We start from the raw sequence: 19,320 nt of genomic DNA, 5'->3' as shown, positions 1-19,320 counted from the left end.
GAATCATCAACTACATCTTCACGCTCCGAATCATCAACTACATCTTCACTCTCCGAATCATCAACTACATCTTCACTCTCCGAATCATCAACTACAGCTTCACTCTCCGAATCATCAACTACAGCTTCACTCTCCGAACCTTCAACTACATTCTCCAAACCATCAACTACAACCACACTCACCGAACCAACAGCAAACCTTGCTGCAAGTATCTCCGTCCCACCTACAGACTCCAAACCACCAACAGCAGCTACACTCGCCTGTCCCGCAGCCTCCATCACCCAACCACCATCACCAGCAGCTCCAGCTCCACCAGCACCTGCTCCAACAGCAGCAGCAGCATCACCACTACCACCATCACCATCCTCACAGCCAGATGCAGCACACCCCTCCGCTGAGCCTCCACCCGCTGGCCTCGCCACAGCTCCCCCTGCAGGCTCCCAGGGCCAGCTACAGCTCCTGTACTCTGCCAGCCTCCGTGTCCAAGTGCAGGAGCCGGGGGAAGTTCACCAACCTGAGGGACAGCGTGAAGAAGAGCCCCACCAAGAGCAAGGTCAAGGCCAAGGTCGGGGGCAGGTGGGCGGCCCAGAACGCCTGGACCACCCACTCCCTGGAGAAGCCTCCACAGATGCAGGTAGGTGTGGACAGAGGAGGGGGGGGGGGGGGTCCGAGGGGTCCGAGGTGGGGGTATTTGGAGGGCGTGAGGAGAGGACTCTCTCTCTCTCTCTCTCTCCAAGCCACCGTAGGGGTTTATGCGTTTCGAGGGATCTAGCAGGATGGAGAATAACTGACGTTCTCTGTGTGAAGAAACCAACATGGAGGAGGCTCCCACAGGAAGTCTCTGCTGCGCTGCCGGGATGGAACCCTGGGAGAATGCAAGGATCCTGCAATTAAATCCTGGAATCATGTTATTGAGTGTTTTTTTAAATTTATTCAGGTTGCTAATAATATTAAGCAATATCAACAATGAGGGCTGGAAAGCGGCACATCTGCAGCTGACAAAAGGAAAACATAGCCCTGTGTGTGTGTGTGTGTGTGTGTGTGTGTTGTAAGCGTGGAGTTAAAAAAAATGCTGGACAGAGCGAGTACACAGTGTTGCCATGGTCACTCTTATTAGATCAACATCATGCTCTATCTTATTAGAATGAATATGAGACGGTGAAAGAGACAGTGAGAGAGAGAGAGAGAGAGAAAGAGAGAGCTAGAGAAAGAGAGAGCTAGAGAAAGAGAGTAAGAGACAGAGTGAGAGAGAGAGCTAGAGAAAGAGAGTAAGAGACGGAGAGAGTGAGAGAGATTGAAACAAGTTGCTATACTGTAGTAGAAGCTACGACCAGCACCAGATCAAGGATCAGTTTGAATTGTACTTTTGCACATTTGACTGATCAGTGTGTATTTGTAGTTGACGGTGAAGATTTGAACTGTTTTACATCACTTTCAGTCATTCTGGTCCAACATAGTCTCACTTTGGTTGGCTTCCGGTCCAGTCTAGCTAGACTGGCTTAGTACAGTGTTCGAATCAATCAGTCAATACCGCAGTGTATATGTGTGTGCCAGTCAGTCAATACTACAGTGTGTCTATGCGTGTGAGGGCTGCTGTGTGTGCGCATGTCACCATGTGAGCTAGCCCAGCGGTACGTTCCACTTCAGTCAGGTCCTGTTTGAGGTGAGTTTGGTCTGTGAGACGGGGGCGGGGCGGGGGGGGGGGTTGCCCCTCCGTCCTGATCCAGGCCACGCCTCACCTCCGTCAGGCTCGGCCGGCACGGCGTCGTGCCGACAGGCTGCTCTGGAACCAGCCGCTTACATAAAGCACCGCTTGCCACGGACGTCAGCTATGGATCGACCAGGCACATCAGTCTATGGGTGTGTGTGTGTGTGTGTGGGGGTGTAGCTGTTTGGCTTCCTAGCTACCCAGCTGGTAGAATGGATAGCTGTTGGTTAGTAGGCTGGCTAGCTTGCTGGCTGGCTAGCTGGCGGTATGGCTGGCTTGTAGGGCTGCAGGCAAAATATATATATAAAATCTGCTGCACACACTAATATAACATGCATGTTGTAAACAACTTCTTTAGAAACCCGGTTCCTTCACCCCCTCACACACACATTCACCCATGGTGGGAGATCAGGGATGTTTTGTCTAGCAGTGCTGACACAGTGGCCTCGGCAGGAAGGACACACACTCGCACACGCTCACACACACACACTCACACACACACAGTTGTATTCACACTTCAAAACTGTTTGAAATTGAACGCTGCTTTGTGTTCATAGTCACTGATGAGGATCGTTGGCAGATGATAAGATACTCTCACCATGTGTGTGTGTGTGTATACAGTGTGTCCTACTGGCCATGCTTTGTCAGGTCCAATACACCCCCCCCCCCCCCACACACACACACACACACATAAACAGACACATACACGCTCATCCCAGTTATATAACACCCGCACTGGCCCTGCTTGCTGTATGGCTACTTCTGTCAATGGAGCTAGCGGATGTAATAGGATTACAGCCAGCTCCACTGGAGGGGGGGGGTGGGGGGGGGGCTGTCAATGGGTGACATGGCAGGATGCAGCCTGCTTTGACAGGGGGGTGGGGGGGGGGCAGGGAACATTTATGGAGGGGTATCATGATTACGGAAAGGCATCGTATAATTTCTTTGTTTCGATAACATTTCTGAGACTGCTTAACGATCCGAGTGTCGGGTGACCTGACAGTGGAGGGGGGGGTCTTAGCTTGTGTTGGGCCCCTTCACTGTGGGCCTTGGTGAACCGTTGCTTGCCCTCCACACAGGTTTTCACTCTCTCAGATCCACGAGAACTCTCACGGAGTCTGCCTCCTCTTTGTGACCCTGTGTTTGATCAAACTGGCCGTGCGATTGGTCGTTTGAACGGCTTGTCGCGTCGCGTCTTTAAGAGTCCTGTTTACCTCTGGTGTTCCTCCAAGCCGGGCGTGGGGGGTAAGAGGATTTGCATGTTTGCCGTCCAGAGTGCTGTGTGGCAGAATAAAGCCTGTCAGGGTCTGGGGGCTCCACGCTAATCCTGCCGACTCTTATCAATGGAGAAGCTGAGAGGACTGTGCCTGCTCCTGCCTGCACACCCTCCCTCTCATCCTCACAGCCGTTACGCACGCGCACACACACACACACACACACACACACACAGCAGCTGCAACTGTCGGCCAGTCCTGTCACACCAACAACATCCATTCAGAACATTCAGATCTGACACCGTATTCTGTCTCTCGCTCTCTTTCTCTCTCTCTTTCTCAATCCTCCCCCCACTTTCATTCCCGCTGCTCCTCCCCCTCTCCACCCAGCATCCCAACATCTGTTTGGATGTTGCTGTTGTTGCGTCAATGTTGCGTGCTTCCATGGAGCCTGCCACCCTTTTCCTATTAGCGTCCCAATCTAACCTCTGACCCCCCATGGTTGTGTTTAGCAGGCAGATGTGGCTCCTCCCCCAGCTGTCATAATCCCCGTGATCCCTACCGAGGCCCCGCCCCCCACTGCACCCTCACCGCGGCCCTCAACCCTACCGGAGGAAGCCACGCCCACCACTCCCGTCGCCATCTCCCCGCCCTCCTCTCCATCTGCGTCACAGGTCCTCTCCCCCGCCCCTCTCCTCCCTCTCCTCCCTCTCCTCCCTGCCTCTGTGGCAGCGCTGTAAGCTTGCCCCTCTGGTCACTGCTCTTCGGACTGCTGTTGGTGCCGGTGCTGGAATCAGAGGGATTACTGGACGTGGCCGGGGCTAGGGGAGCTTTCAGCTGGACTCTCTCTGCGGAGCGCGCTCCATCTCTCTCTCTCCATCTCTATCTCTCTCTCTCCATCTCTCTCTCTCTCTCTCTCTCTGGTTTCCTCTCTCTGGTTCAGCTCCACCTCTGCTGGTGCTTCTCCGTTCTGAGGGAATCCTGGGAGACCTGGGGGGGGTTCTGGAGCTGCTGGAGGGTGGACGGTCTGAGGGGTGTGACTGTGCCTCGACACGGGTGTGGATGCTGAGGATGCGTGGGGCACAGATGGACCTCTGGGCTCCAGGCCTACCCTAGTGGACAGGACTGGACAGCCCAGGACAGGGCCAGGCAGGATAGGACGAGGCAGGATAGAACTGGACAAGACTGGACAGGAGGAGACGGGACTAAATAGGACTGGACAGAGGGGGACAGGGTGGGACAGAAGGGACGAACTGGCTAGGACGACCCAGTACAGAACCAGGTAGGGCAGGACCAAACAGGACAGGAGAGGACTGGACTGGACAGGACTGGACTACACAGGACTGGACTCGATAGGACAGAATGTCATGCGGTGGAGGGTAGTTCCCTGCTCTGCCCAGTTGATCTCCGGCCCATACAACAATCACAATGTTGTACCAAAACATGCGAAGAGTAAGTTTCTCTGCTTGCTTTTCCCGGTTGGTTCGTCGGTTTCAGTGTTTGTCGGTGGCAGGGTGAATCCTATGCCCTTAGAAAGTGCTCGCGAACAAAGCAGACGTGAGCTCACCTGACTTCCTGTGTGTTTTCCCTCTCCCAGGCAAACCCCCCCCCTGTGGTGATCAACACGGACAGCCTGGACACTCCCCCATATGTGAGTCTGATTTTTCTCTCATTCTGGCAGAGCACCCTCTAACAGTGATGACACGTATTCATTTATCCAAACGTTCCATAACTGTGCAGTTGACTATATGTGGTGTTGCCGAAAAGTGATCCCACCATGTAGCGAACCCGCCTTAGTGGCGCACGATCTCTCTTTGGGCAGGGCAGGACGTTACCTGATTCGCTCTCCCTGGTTCTCACTGCGATAACTCATCTTTACATGCAATCATTTAGCAGACGCTCTTATCTAGTGCAACTAACAGTACAGGGACATTCCCCCGCGGCGTGAAGGGTGAAGTGCCTTGGACACACAGTCATTTGGCACGGCCTGGAATCGAGCCGGTAACCTTTTAATTAATAGCCCGATTCTCTAACCGCTCAACCATCTGACTCCCTCTCATTATCATTTCTAATCCCCCACCTCCAACAATGGAACGCAAATCTACCGGGACATGATCCTATTGTACTACTGTGTACTGTACAATTAACTAAGTGGTGATTGTTAGGTAACTTTCTGATGTGTGACGTACGGCTACTCATATTCCTGTTCAATACCATGTCATTTATTAATTGTTGGTTGAAGGGAAAGGGAATAAAGAATATTGGTTTTGTTCGGAGGAATAGTCGTTGGCTTTCGTGAGAGAGCCACATAGGAGATATAATCTTCTAATCCATGTCAGCGACCGGAGTTGGGCGTTCTTTGCCTCAACAGTTGGTATCAGCGTCCGACCGGTCAAGGCCGATAACGCAAACAGCTTTCTTAGTCCTGTCGTCGACCTTTTAATCAATGTTTGGATACGAAGAATACAACTCACAGATGAGGTTGTCGCATAGGGGAGTTAGCATAGTTAGCATAGCATTGACAGCCAGATGCCTGTGAGCCAGGCTGGGCATTATACATAATCTAATCTGGGCAGTAAAATGCCTTGGGTTGAGTTTGAGATTATAGTTATTGAGATTACGTGGCATGTGGCATGTGGGGGGGCTGGTGTCTGTGCCTGTTATACCCCAGGGGAATAAGGGTAGCGTGTGCTGCTATGGTACAAGAAGACCCAGTAGGCAACAGAACACTAGCCTTTCAAAGTGTCATGAATAGTACACATTTCTACAGTACATTTGTCTTACTGTAAGACAATGTCATGTCCTTAAAGCTGCTATGACTGGATCTGTGAGCAGGGAGAGGTTAGCTGAGAGGCTAAAGGGGTAGGGGGAGGGGGGACAGAGAAAAGAGTTGCCATCATGAGGTATTCCTCTGAAATATCTGGCTCAGATGCATCACCTGCCTGTCGTGTCTACAGTCTGCCTGTCACTGTGTCTCTTGGTCTGTCACTCTCAACGTCTGTCTATATGTCTGTCTGCTCCTACACCTGTGCCTTGTGGGTGCCAGCAAGCCTAGCGAGGGATAGGTGTGTGTGTGTGTGTGTGGGGGGGGGGGGGGGGCGGTGTGGTGTGGTGTGGTGTCGGGCGGTGTTGTTTATGTTGTTATCTCTGCAGTAGTCGGGTTAGTGGCAAGGTGCAGCTTTCCCTGCCTCCACCCATCTGGAGAAACTCCGCTCTCTTCTCCACTCCTCTCCTCTCTCCCTCACTCCTGCCTCCTTCCTTCCTCTCTCCCTCACTCCTGCCTCCTTCCTTCCTCTCTCCCTCACTCCTGCCTCCTTCACTCCTCTCTCCCTCACTCCTGCCTCCTTCACTCCTCTCTCCCTCACTCCTGCCTCCTTCCCTCCTCTCTTCTTCACTCCTCTCTCCCTCACTCCTTTGTCCCTCAGTCTTGCCTCCTTCCCTCCTTTCTTCTTCCCTCCTCTCTCCCTCACTCCCGCCTCCCTCACTTCCCTCTCCTGTACTTCTCTCTCCTCCTACCTGTAGCATACATACACAACTGTATCTATTACAGTGTTAGTATTCTAAAGTATAGCATACATACGGAATGATGTCAGTGTAGTGTCCGTATGCTACAAATAGCTTTCATACATAACTGTGCCAGTGCAGAGTGTCACTATGATACAGTGTGCCAGTGCTGGGGCCAGATTTGTTGTTGCAGAGCCAGTTTGTATTTAAAGTCCTATCAGAGAGCTTAAACCCTAGTTATAGGCTCCCTCTCATCTCTATCCTCCCCTCCATCCATCCCTCCATCCATCCCTCCATCCATCCCTCCATTCAACCAGAGCACATAGCCTTGTGTAACTCATGCTGGTCTTGTAACCCGAGATTATCTGTTGTGTGTGTTTACTGCTTCAACTTTTATTTGGGATTTCTAAAGCTCTGTGTCTGTTTGTGAGACTGTGTGTGTGTGTGTGTGCGCGCACGGGCAGAGAGAGATGAAGCACATGAGTGTGTTCACAGGTGTGTGTGTACTAGTGTTGTAAGAGTAGTTTCATGTTCATCCCATATGTATCGATCTAACTATACTAAATTGAGGGTGGTTTTAAGAGCAAAACATTCCGTACTTACGGAGCATTTCTTTCATGTGTACAGTCAGATCATATGTTTCCAACTGCTATCATGCCATCATATTCAAAAATATTCCAAAACTTGGATGGCTCGGGATAAAGTAAATAACAGTTTTTACTCGACGACAGCAACATAGCCCTCTGGCCCTCGCGGCGCGTGAGCGTAAACTGTCCTCATAGCCTCCGTGCATGTGTCATTAATTAAGCCGTGATGGGATTACGCTGACGTGTGATTTCATCGTTTCATCCCCGCGTTTATCCGTCTGACTCAGACGTGTCACATCAGGATACAGTCAGCAGGAGGACAGGGTGTCGTGGAGGTGGTTCGAGGACACACACTCTCTCCACCGAGCGGGGCCTGGCATTGAACCGATGTCACAACAACCGTTCTAAAACACGCACCCATCGCTGACGTTCAACATCTGCTGATATTTCGCTTTTAGATAGAATAGATGGGCAGGGTGTGATTCAGCAATGAGGCGTTGTATCTGTCGGAGGATAAATCGGTTGGGTTCTTCTTTGATTCAGAGTTGACCGTCAGGGTGTAGGTGTTTCCATGGGGACTGTGGAGAGAGTAGACACGGAGTCGCTAGTTACCTCAGCGTTTGTAGTAGTTTGTTTGTTTTGGTTTTTTTTTTTTTTGCAGTGGTGGGCCAATGTTTTATCAGGGCTTGTGATTGAGCAGAGAAGTGGTTTGAAAGCATTGGTTGGGGTGTTTGGTCTGACTGGGGCAGTGAGGGTAGTGAAGGGAGTGTGTTCTGGTGGGTTGAACAGGCCGGCTGTCATCCGCTCTGTCCAAACAGGGCTATCAGCTGTAATCCCACTGAGATGATCCCTTGCGGCGCCCAGAGGAACACAGAATTAGGCTCAGAAAACTCTGCTGCTGCTGTGCTGTGCTCTGTGTTGTTCAGCCATGCCCTCCTCTGCCCGCCCAGCCCTAACCTGGCCCCTTGGTCTTTGATAGTAAAAGTGAAAGAGGATGTTAGGAACCTACCTGTGTGGAAGGGAGAATGTTATGACTATCTAACACGTTTTGTTGTTGGTGTACAGTATGAATGTTCCTCTGAAATTATAGTTTCTGAAGTCTCTCTCTCTTTCTCTCTCTCTCTTTCTATCTCTCTCTGTCTCTCTCTCTCTCTCTCTCTCTCTCTCTCTCTCTCTCTCTCTCTCTCTCTCTCTCTCTCTCTCTCTCTCTCTCAGGTAAACGGAACAGAAGCAGATTATGAATATGAGGAGATAACGTTGGAACGGGTGAGAAAATGACACACGGTATCATTCCCACAGACATCAGTTCCTGTCAAAAAGAGACATAAGATAGTGGAGTTTTTGTATGACTTCAGTACGAGGGATGGCAAAGAGCAGGAACTTTCCCTGCCTCCCTGCCTCCCTCCCTGCCTCCCTGCCTTCCTCCCTGCCTCCCTGCCTTCCTCCCTGCCTCCCTGCCTTCCTCCCTGCCTGCCTCCCTCCCTCCCTCCCTCCCTCCCTCCCTCCCTCCCTCCCTCCCTCCCTCCCTCCCTCCCTCCCTCCCTCCCTCCCTCCCTCCCTCCCTCCCTCCCTCCCTCCCTCCCTCCCTCCCTCCCTCCCTGCCTCCCTCCCTCCCTCCCTCCCTCCCTCCCTGCCTCCCTCCGTGCCTCCCTCCGTGCCTCCCTCCCTCCCTCCCTGCCTCCCTCCCTGCCTCTCTCCTCACCCTAGGGCCCTCCTCTCCTTTCTCCAGTGACCTGGTTCAGTTAGCTGCTCTGTCTGCATCACTAGGTCTGCAGTAAGACACAATGAGACAGAGCCCGAGACACACACACACACACACACACACTGTTCCCAAGCATACACACACACATTTCACACACACACACACACCGCCTCAAACCACACATACGACACACAGACCAGACCGAACACTATAGCACTTCTCTTCATGGCACATGCATCCTCCCCCCTACCCACGCACTGACACACTTCCACCATTACACATGAAGAAGAAGGTTCTGGACTAACTAGAGTCTTTCTCCTCACAAACTCAACACCAGTCTCTGTGTTATATTATAAACAGTACACTAAACATGTATGATGTAACCGTGCTCTTTATTGTTTTTAATATTACGTGTGTGTTTCCTCTGTGTGTGTGTGTGTGTGTAGGGTAACTCAGGCCTAGGCTTTAGTATAGCAGGAGGAACAGACAACCCTCACATCGGAGAAGACCCCAGCATCTTCATCACCAAGATCATCGCTGGGGGAGCCGCGGCCTTGGACGGCAGGCTGAGGTACAAACACACCCCATTGTTTGGTCACCAACCAATCAGTCTCTGACTACATGCCCTGGCTTCGGTGTATCGTGCCTGTGTGACCCCTGTGTGACCCTTGTGTGACCCCTGTGTGACCCCTGTGCAGGGTGAACGACTGTATCCTGCGCGTGAACGATGTGGACGTGCGGGAGGTGACCCACAGCCGGGCGGTGGAGGCCCTGAAGGACGCCGGCAGCATCGTCAGGCTCTACGTCCGCCGTAGGAAAGCCCTCAGCGAGAAGCTCCTGGACATCAAGCTGGTGAAGGGACCTAAAGGTCAGAGTCAACACTGGGCAGGGTCACTGGGCCAATACCCCCTCCTCAATAGAGTCACCATGGGACTGGGTCACTGGGCCAATACCCCCTCCTCAATAGAGTCACCATGGGACTGGGTCACTGGGCCAATACCCCCTCCTCAATAGAGTCACCATGGGACTGGGTCACTGGGCCAATACCCCCTCCTCAATAGAGTCACCATGGGACTGGGTCACTGGGCCAATACCCCCTCCTCAATAGAGTCACTATGGGACTGGGTCACTGGGCCAATACCCCCTCCTCAATAGAGTCACTATGGGACTGGGTCACTGGGCCAATACCCCCTCCTCAATAGAGTCACCATGGGACTGGGTCACTGGGCCAATACCTTCTCCTCAATTGAGTCACCATGGGACTGGGTCACTGGGCCAATACCCCCTCCTCAATAGAGTCACCATGGGACTGGGTCACTGGGCCAATACCCCCTCCTCAATAGAGTCACTATGGGACTGGGTCACTGGGCCAATACCCCCTCCTCAATAGAGTCACTATGGGACTGGGTCACTGGGCCAATACCCCCTCCTCAATAGAGTCACTATGGGACTGGGTCACTGGGCCAATACCCCCTCCTCAATAGAGTCACCATGGGGCTAGGTCACTGGGCCAATACCTCTTTCCTAAATCAGGCCGTATGTTTGACTTTTTCTGCTGACTTTGTCAAATCTGCAGCGACGGCTTTAAGAGGCTTTTGCTGAAATAACCGGCCGTTGTTTCTCCCTCTCCCCCCCCCTCTCTCTGCCCCCCCCCCTCTCTCTCCCTCCCCCCACCCCCCCCTCCATCTCCCAGGGCTAGGATTCAGCATCGCTGGAGGAGTAGGGAATCAACATGTCCCAGGAGACAACAGTATCTACGTCACCAAGGTCATCGAGGGCGGGGCGGCGCACAAGGACGGGAAGCTGCAGATCGGAGACAAGCTCCTGGCCGTAAGATGCTAGCTCCTCCCCCGTATGCATATAGCTCCTCCCCCTTGTGCATATAGCTCCTCCGCCTTATGCATAAGCTCCTCCCCCTTATGCATATAGCACTGCCCCACACTCACAATCGGGTCTATCTGTAGGAAACCCCTGTTGGGTTTTTTGTGCAAGCCAGGCAAGATCAATCAAGCACAGATCACTCTTTGAAATGAATTCAAATAAAAACTTGCCCAGTTCCTTATCAAAGAGTATCATAGGCCAAGGCACCGTGTAATGTTATAACCTAAGACGAGTCCAACACACACACACACACAGAGACATGCACACGACTCTGTGTGCTGTGTAGCCCTTCCCCTGATCATATCATGGCTCATTAAGAGTCCAATGACAGAGCAATGCAGTAACAGACATTCAGTCAGATCTCCTTGATCCAGACACTACTTAATAAGCCTGCCTCACAGGAGCCGAGGATGTCCCCGTCTCTGCTCCGACAGAGCGCTCTCAGGGCTCTCAAAGCTGCTGGGAGCACTGTTTGTCAAACTGCTCCACTCATTGGTTGATTTGGTACCAGTGAACTGACAGTTTGCTGAAATGTAGCATTGCTTAGAAGGTCGGGTACCGCTTTCTGTCGCGGTCAAGAATGATACACAGTTTGTTGACGTTAGCACATGTTGTCGACTTAAGCAGCTGACCTTGTTGGCTTAAGTGCTTGTGTTTGCTTGTGTGTGCATGTTTGTGTGCCTGTGTGTGTGTATGTGCCTGTGTGTGTGTGTGTGTCCAGGTGAACTGTTCCTGCCTTGAGGAGGTGAGCCACGAGGAGGCGGTGGCAGCGCTGAAGAACACCCCAGACGTAGTGTACCTGAAGGTGGCCAAGCCCGCCAGCCTCTTCCTCCACGACAGCTACCCACCCCCAGACCTCACCAACTGTGAGTGGGCACCGCCACACACGTGCACAAACACGCGCGCACAACAGGCTCCGGGGAAGTCCACAGGTTCCAGGATAGACACAACCGTTTGTTTACACGCGCGCACACACATACAGACACGGACACATTCAAGAGACAAGTTCCAGGAAACACAGAAGAACATGTGACGCTGATAAGATGCATACACACACACATGCACACACACACACACACCCACCCACACACACATGCACACACATTTCCCCCATATGCCCCCTGTTTGACTTATCTGGCCATGTCCAGCCCTGCCCCAGAGACCATCTGTCACATTGTCATTATTGTGAGTACAACTGACCCTGCTGGCTGGCTGACTGGTTGACTTACTGGTGTCTTATTGCTTTATAGCGAGGGGGAGTGGGTGGAGTATTTCAGATGGATGTTATTGATTAATCTGAAATCATTCATCCAGAGCTACAGCTGGTGTTTGACCTCATCTCTGTGCGTAACAGCTCCTCCCTGGAAGACATAAACCATGTGCTTTATAGCAGGGGCTGCCCAGTCCTCATGTCTCTCTGTCTCTCTCTAGGTGAGGAGAGCTATCAGATTAGCGTTATCTGAGCCTAGAGCCTCCTCGGTTTAACAGCCTTAAGGATTAGCCACACGTGCTAACAACCTTCCCCGAACCCTTTAACAACCGGCGTGTCCGCCATGTTCCTGAACACCAGTAGAACTGATTTGGTCAAATATGACTTTGTATGATTGTATGTGTGTGTGTGTTTGGTTTCTCCTGTGTTTCATTGGTCAACGTCTCTCTGTGGTTGGGTCATGTGACCTTGTGTGTGTGTGTGTGTCCCACAGCTTACTCGCCCCAGCTGGATAACCATATCAGCCCTGCCTTCCGAAGCCAGCCTCTCACCCCTCCCACTCCGGGCCGCTACTCCCCCCTGCCCCGGAGCATGCTGGGAGACGATGAGTTCACAAGGTGAGCTGAGACTGTGGAGTATTCCAGCAGAAACACACACATACCTCCCAAGGCCCTCTCTCCCCGTTTTCTCTCATTGAACTTGGGAGGGTTATGGCTTTCACCACGAGTGTGTGTGTGTTGTTGTGTGTGTGTTGTGCGCGTGGCATTAAGAGGCAGCGACACAGCGAGGCAGATGGCCGTGGTGTGGTGTGCTGACAGGCATCGCAGCTCCCGGGTGACACCACCCAGGCCAGAGACCCCTCGCTGGCTTTAATCCACTTTAATGGAAGGATTTGCGCCCTATCCGAAAAGCGTCACAAACACACACACACGTCACAAGGCCGTTACCAAAATATACGCTCTGCCGTCATGAGCCTAGGCTCCGCCCGGTCACGTCGTTTATTCAAATTTAATTTAAATGAGTATTAATATTATTTTGATTTCATTTTTTTTTTGTTGGTCAAATGGGCTAAGCCGGGGATCAAGGCTCAGGGTGAAGCGCATGTTCCCGTCTCTGGGTGAGCAGATCCTGAGGGGTGTCGTGACCAGGATTACACCTCCCATGCTGTTGTCTGATCCTATTTGAACGTTACCTGACCGCCGCCATGATATTAGCGCTCTGTGCACAATGGGAGACGTCAGACGGGAGGGGTTAGTGGGGCGGCGTCGTGATGACTGGCTGACTGGACGAGGGGAATGACGCGGGGCGGTGGGGACACCTAGTGGTCAGAGACGGGAAGCACGTTCGTCCAAAGGAGAAGCTTATTTGCACTGCTGTTAGAGAGAGTCGCTCTGCTGACAGAGCAAGTCGCTCTGGATAAGAGCGTCTGCTAAATGACTAAATGTTCTGGATGAGAGGGGAACCCAGTTCCTGCCTCGCCTCACCTCTCTTCCCCTCGCCTCACCTCTCTTCCTCTCTTCCCCTCGCCTTACATCACCTCTCTTCCTCTCTTCCCCTCGCCTCACCTCTCTTCCTCTCTTCCCCTCGCCTCACCTCTCTTCCTCTCTTCCCCTCGCCTCACCTCTCTTCCTCTCTTCCTCTCTTCCCCTCGCCTCACCTCTCTTCCTCTCTTCCTCTCTTCCCCTCGCCTCACTTCTCTTCCTCTCTTCCCCTCGCCTCACCTCTCTTCCTCTCTTCCCCTCGCCTCACCTCTCTTCCTCTCTTCCCCTCGCCTCACCTCTCTTCCTCTCTTCCCCTCGCCTCACCTCTCTTCCTCTCTTCCCCTCGCCTCACTTCTCTTCCTCTCTTCCTCTCTTCCCCTCGCCTCACCTCTCTTCCTGTCTTCCCCTGTTGTGTCAACGACACTAGATCAGATAAGCTGCCGTCGTACCGTATTTGGCCTCTAGAGGGAGGGCTGGCTCCAGTGATAGGTCCGTAAAGGAGTGCGACCCCACACGTCCACTCTCGCATCCTCCGACCTCCGGAATCCAAATTGCCCTTTTGTAAAACCTTCACCTCCCTCAGATAGCCTCTATTGTCAAATGTGTGTAGAAAACAGCTTACTGTGTAAGAGCGTGCGCTTGGGCCGTGTACGTGCGCGGTACTGTGTGTGCCCGTAACTCTGCGTGAGGGTTTGGGGTGTGACTATATTGACGTGTAACGGTCTGTCGTTGTGTGTGATGTGGTGTGTAACGGTGTGTGTGTGTATGTGTCAGATGGCTGAGCGGTAAGGGCAAGGCACGTCACCCTACTTGCCTCGGGGGGACTGTCCCCTGTATTTACTGTAAGTCGCTCTGGATAAGAATGCCTAAATGTCATGTACATGTGTGTTCCAGGGAGCCCAGGAAGGTGGTGCTCCACAGGGGCTCCACGGGGCTGGGCTTCAACATCGTGGGGGGGGAGGACGGAGAGGGCATCTTCATCTCTTTCATCCTGGCCGGAGGACCCGCTGACCTGTGTGGAGAGCTCCGGAAGGGAGACCGCATCATCTCGGTACTGACACACACACAGGCTCACATGCGTGCAGTTGTAACACACAGACCTGGACACACACACACACACACAGACCTGGGGACACACACACACACACACAGACAACCAGACATTAATGATTGATAGCAATGCTTTGGTTTTATTGATCAGGTTATATTGACCGGAGCTAACTCATCGACCCCACCAGGCCTCCAGTCGTTTCTGCTCATTGATCCGTGTCAATGTGTGTGTGTGTGTGTGTGTGTGTGTGTGCGTAGGTGAACGGTGTGGACCTTCGCTACGCCACCCATGAGCAGGCTGCAGCAGCTCTGAAGAACGCCGGACAGACGGTCACCATCACAGCCCAGTACAGACCTGAAGGTAAGCACCTCCACCCAATCACAGCCCAGTACAGACCTGCGGGTAAGCACCTCCACCCAATCACAGCCCAGTACAGACCTGAGGGTAAACAGCCCTCCCAATCACTTCAGATCAGTACGGACCGCCTCTGCACCAACCACTGATGTACTTATGTAAAATCAGTACTGGCCAGTTTTGAACAAGTTGTAACCAGTGCGGACTCATTGCTGATTGCGCTTTCATGTCCAGAGTTTCCTGTGAGAGAGCACTTCATTCCCGCCCATCCTCGTCATAAAGGCTGCCCATAGACCTTGTTAGGAGTGTGTTGTACCCATGGAGACAGACAGAGAATAGACAAAAAGGAGACATAAACAGTGAGAGGTGAACCGACACAGAGAGAGAGAGAGTCCAGAACTTTCCATGCGAGTCGCCTCTGTCCTCCGGGTGCACCAGTGGGAGTGGTTGAGAAGGTCATCACCTCGGTAACCAGGTTACTGCTGCTGATTGGCTTACCTACTCTGATGTCATGGCAACAGGCCTCCTTTTCGCATGGGTAGTGAGAATAGTGCATCCTACCACCTCAGGGTCTCACAAATGTGTGTGTGTGTGTGTGTGTGTGTCCTGTTTGCTAAGAGCCAGGTGTTGTCTCAGGGGACTGAGAGAGAGGTCACAATAGGACAAAGGCATTATGCTGAAAAGCCACTGTGTATTCTTGTTAAAACTGAAAGGTGTTCCTCGGACCATGTGTACAAATGTGTGTGTGTAGATGTGTGTGTCTGTGAGCGTGTGTGTGGGTGTGTTTGGCTTTGCGTATGTGTGTGTGTGTGTGTGTGTGTGTGTGTGTTGCGTGTAGGTGAATGTTGTGAGTCTCCTACAGCGATCCTGGATGTGACTAGCCTCATTCGTGACCAAATGTGTTCTCCCATGAATAGTACCTTCTGTCCACTTACTGGTGTGTGTGTGTGTGTTCAGGCTCCTATGAGCTTGTCTATTCACCAGGTTGTGTGCGTGTGTGATTGTGCGTGTGTGATTGTGCGGGTGCTTATCCTATTCATTTAGATTTAGTCATTTAGTAGACACTCTTATCCAGAGGGACTTACAGTAAGTACAGGGACATTCCCCCCGAGGCAAGTAGGGTGAAGTGCCTTGCCCAAGGACACAACGTAATTTTGGCATGGCGGGGAATCTGTCCGGCAACCTTCTGATTACTAGCCCGACTCCCTCACCGCTCAGCCATCTGACTCCCTCATGTATTCATGTGGAGAGGTTGTTCCTGATCACTGAACTTCCTGTCCTTGGCTCCCTTCAACAAACACACTTCCTGCCAACGCCACTGTCAACTAGGGGTCTTACCTTGGCCGGGGTAGAGGAGTGTGTGTGTGTGTGTGTGTGTGTTTCACGTTGTGTTGTAGAGGAGAAGAGAGAGGTTAAATGGAAGAGAAAGGTCAAGTCGGAGTTAGAAGTAGAGACAAACAGGACAGTGAGTTTGAGAGTTAGAGATGGAGAGGGACTTAAAGTTGCAGGGAGGGAGGAAGCGGAGGAGAAGAGGAGAGAGACAGAGAGAGAGACAGAGAGACAGAGAGAGAGAGAGACAGAGAGACAGAGAGACAGAGAGACAGAGAGAGAGAGAGAGAGAGAGAGAGAGAGAGAGATAGAGAGAGAGAGAGAGAGAGAGACCGAGACAGAGACAGAGAGACAGACACAGAGAGAGACACAGAGAGAGATAGAGACACAGAGAGAGAGACATAGAGAGAGAGAGAGAGAGACCGAGACAGAGACAGAGAGACAGACACAGAGAGAGACACAGAGAGAGATAGAGACAGAGAGAGACACAGAGAGAGAGAGAGAGAGAGAGAGAGAGAGAGAGAGAGAGTGAGGAGGTGTAAGGATGAGCTCTGTGGTCAGTCTGGGGCCGTGTCCAGTGCTCCTCAGGGCTCTTTCTATTTCTACCAGCAATCACACACTCCCTTCACAGTACTGGAGCCAGGCCAAGCAGGCCCGGCACGCTCAGCACACAGCATCGTGCCGTATGGCTCAGCAAAACCCCCGAGCCTGACCAGCAGCCAGCTCAGCACAGGTCAGCAGAGAGGGGGAGGGAGGGAGGGAGGGAGGGAGGGAGGGAGGGAGGGAGGGAGGGAGGGAGGGAGGGAGGGAGGGAGGGAGGGAGGGAGGGAGGGAGGGGAGGGAGGGGGGGGGGAGGGAGGGAGGGAGGGAGGGAGGGAGGGAGGGAGGGAGGGGAGGGGAGGGGAGGGAGGGAGGGAGGGAGGGAGGGAGGGAGGGAGGGAGGGAGGGAGGGAGGGAGGGAGGGAGGGAGGGAGGGAGGGAGGGAGGGGAGGGGGGAGGGAGGGAGGGAGGGAGGGGGGGGAGAGGGAGGGAGGGAGGGAGTGGAGGGGGGAGAGAGGGAGGGAGGGGAGGGGGGAGAGAGGGAGGGAGGGAGGGAGGGAGGGAGGGAGGGAGGGAGGGAGGGAGGGAGGGAGGGAGGGAGGGAGGGAGGGAGGGAGGGAGGGAGGGAGGGAGGGAGGGAGGGAGGGGGGAGGGGAGAGGGAGAGGGAGAGGGAGAGGGGAGAAGATAAGGGGAGGACCATGCATTTAGCATAGTCGATTGATATCATAATAATAAGGGGGAGTTCTTCCTCCTTTTACGGTTCCTCGTCCTCCTTTATAGTCCTCTTCATCTTTTACTCTTTTGTTCTTTTATCTAATACTCTTTTGTTTCCTCTCCCTTTGTCTCTCCTCTCTTTCTCTCTATCTTTCTCTCCTCTCTCTTCATCTCTCTTTTCTTGTCTCTCTTTCTCTCTCTCCTTGTCTCTTTCTCTCTCTTTATCTCTCTCTCCTTCTCTCTCTTTCTCTCTCTCCTCTCTCTTTATCTCTCTCTCCTCTCTCTTTATCTCTCTCCTTCTCTCTTTCTCTCTCTTTATCTCTCTCCTTCTCTCTCTTTATCTCTCTCCTTCTCTCTTTCTCTCTCTTTATCTCTCTCCTTCTCTCTCTTTATCTCTCCTTCTCTCTCTGTCCTTTTTGGCACTTCCTCACTTTCTCCCTCCCTCCCGCCCTCTCCCAGTCTATCAGTAAATTGGTAGTATCTGGTCCTTTCTAGCGTCCTGGCCCGGGCAGTAATAGCCACTACAGGCATTCTGCGGCTCTTTCAAGGGGCTGGACTGAGAGGAGGGTTATGGAGCAGAAGTGTTCAGCAACAGAAGAGAGGGATGCGTTGGGAGAAAAAAAAAACAGCCTCATAAAAGAAATGAGTCATGAAGGAAACGGCGGCAGCCTTGTGTGTTGTTAATGATGATAGTCGCACAAGCCCAGTCGTCTGTCAGGACGGCTAATGTTGCCTTTGCCATCCACACTGTTATTCATTCATACTTAAAGTCGAGATGCTTCCGTTCGAGGAAGATGCCTTTTTTGTAAACAACAGATTAGTGGCTGTGTGTTTGTGCGTGTGTGTGCGTGTGCGTGTGTGTATCCCCTAAGGCGCTCTGGGGTTCCTCTTGGCTATGATTGACAGGTCAACTCATCGTTCCATTTGGAATAAAATGCTAATACATTCATTACCTCATTAAGCAACAGCAGCAGTTGCCATAACGATTAATTGCTATCAGTGTACACATCACAGATGGTCTGTCGAAGAACTAGTTCTGGTAAAGGGTAGGTCTGTATTAAGGGAATTTGTCAACAATTTTCCACATCATTCGGAAACACAATTCTGCTAAGTAATAGACTATTCAGCTCAAAGAAAAAGCCTTTCTAGATGTCCAAAACATACTATACCCTTATTGACTGTTGAACTGGGTTAGTGTGCTTGTGTGTGTGATCCACAGAGACTGGTTCAGCTGAGGCAGCAGATGTGTATCTCTCTGTGTGAAATGACTGTGTAATGCCTGACTGTGCACTGGCAAGCTGTTTACAGAAGGGCTGGCTGGCTGGCTGGCTGGCTTACTGGGTACAGCTCACAGAAGAACTGTTTGGAGAAGGACTATGCACTGGCTGGCTGCTTACAGTGAACATAATTGGCTGTATGGAGGGAGAGAGAGACGGAGAATGAAAAAGACGGGGGGAGAGAGAGAGAGCGAGAGAGGGAAATAAAGTGAAAATAATGTGGATAAACATCGTCATATTCATTTGAATCCCTCAACAGTGGACTTAACTCCGATCCGATCCTTTGGTTTGAACCCATGAAAGCACAGTTTCGAGATGCTTCCAGCACATTCAAATGATTTCATATGTATGTGTTGACTTATTCATTAGTTCAGACTGTAAATGGCCCTTGGAAAAAGCCCAGACTCTTTTTCTTTCCTAGACAGAGCTACAGGCGTAGACAGAGACACAGGCTGAGCGGGGCTGGGCTGGATGGATACAGCTTCATGGTTATTGGCTGTTCAATAGAGAGAACACCAGCCTTCCAAAGGATAGGTCTGTGCATATTGAGTAAAGCTTGCTCGGTGTATATATGTGTGTGTCTGTGTGTCTGTGTGTGTGACAGTCGTTGGATGCCTTCCTGGGTGCTGAGTGTCTCCAGATGTAGGGGTGTTAATGCCTTAAGGGGATGATAGCCGTATTAGTCAATGTTATGTACAGTAAAGGGGCTTACACACACACACACACACACGCACACACACTGTCTGACAGAGTCTGTCACAAGCCAG

General features: G+C 52.1%; 1 protein-coding gene across 5 annotated transcripts in view; it reads left to right on the top strand.

Annotated features, from left to right (window-relative positions):
- The window catches only part of dlg1a (discs large MAGUK scaffold protein 1a), a 70,559-nt gene that overhangs the window by 34,608 nt on the left and 16,631 nt on the right, over window positions 1-19,320 (top strand). For 4 of the 5 annotated variants that reach the window (XM_084675528.1, XM_084675527.1, XM_084675526.1 and 1 more), the window contains 9 exons: window positions 4,520-4,573; window positions 8,229-8,279; window positions 9,162-9,286; window positions 9,414-9,583; window positions 10,409-10,545; window positions 11,318-11,462; window positions 12,300-12,423; window positions 14,182-14,338; window positions 14,596-14,698. In XM_084675528.1, coding sequence (XP_084531654.1) covers window positions 4,520-4,573; window positions 8,229-8,279; window positions 9,162-9,286; window positions 9,414-9,583; window positions 10,409-10,545; window positions 11,318-11,462; window positions 12,300-12,423; window positions 14,182-14,338; window positions 14,596-14,698 — 1,066 coding nt within the window. Of the gene's footprint in view, window positions 1-3,434; window positions 3,597-4,519; window positions 4,574-8,228; window positions 8,280-9,161; window positions 9,287-9,413; window positions 9,584-10,408; window positions 10,546-11,317; window positions 11,463-12,299; window positions 12,424-14,181; window positions 14,339-14,595; window positions 14,699-19,320 lie in introns of all 5 variants that reach the window. The other variant, XM_084675524.1, reaches the window with a different exon arrangement.

The sequence above is a fragment of the Hypomesus nipponensis genome, chromosome 16 (genome assembly GCF_054491055.1).
Source record: "Hypomesus nipponensis isolate SF chromosome 16, ASM5449105v1, whole genome shotgun sequence".
NCBI lineage: Eukaryota > Metazoa > Chordata > Actinopteri > Osmeriformes > Osmeridae > Hypomesus > Hypomesus nipponensis.
The sequence above is the reverse complement of the archived record's forward strand: the minus strand, read 5'-3'. Positions and strand labels throughout refer to the sequence as shown.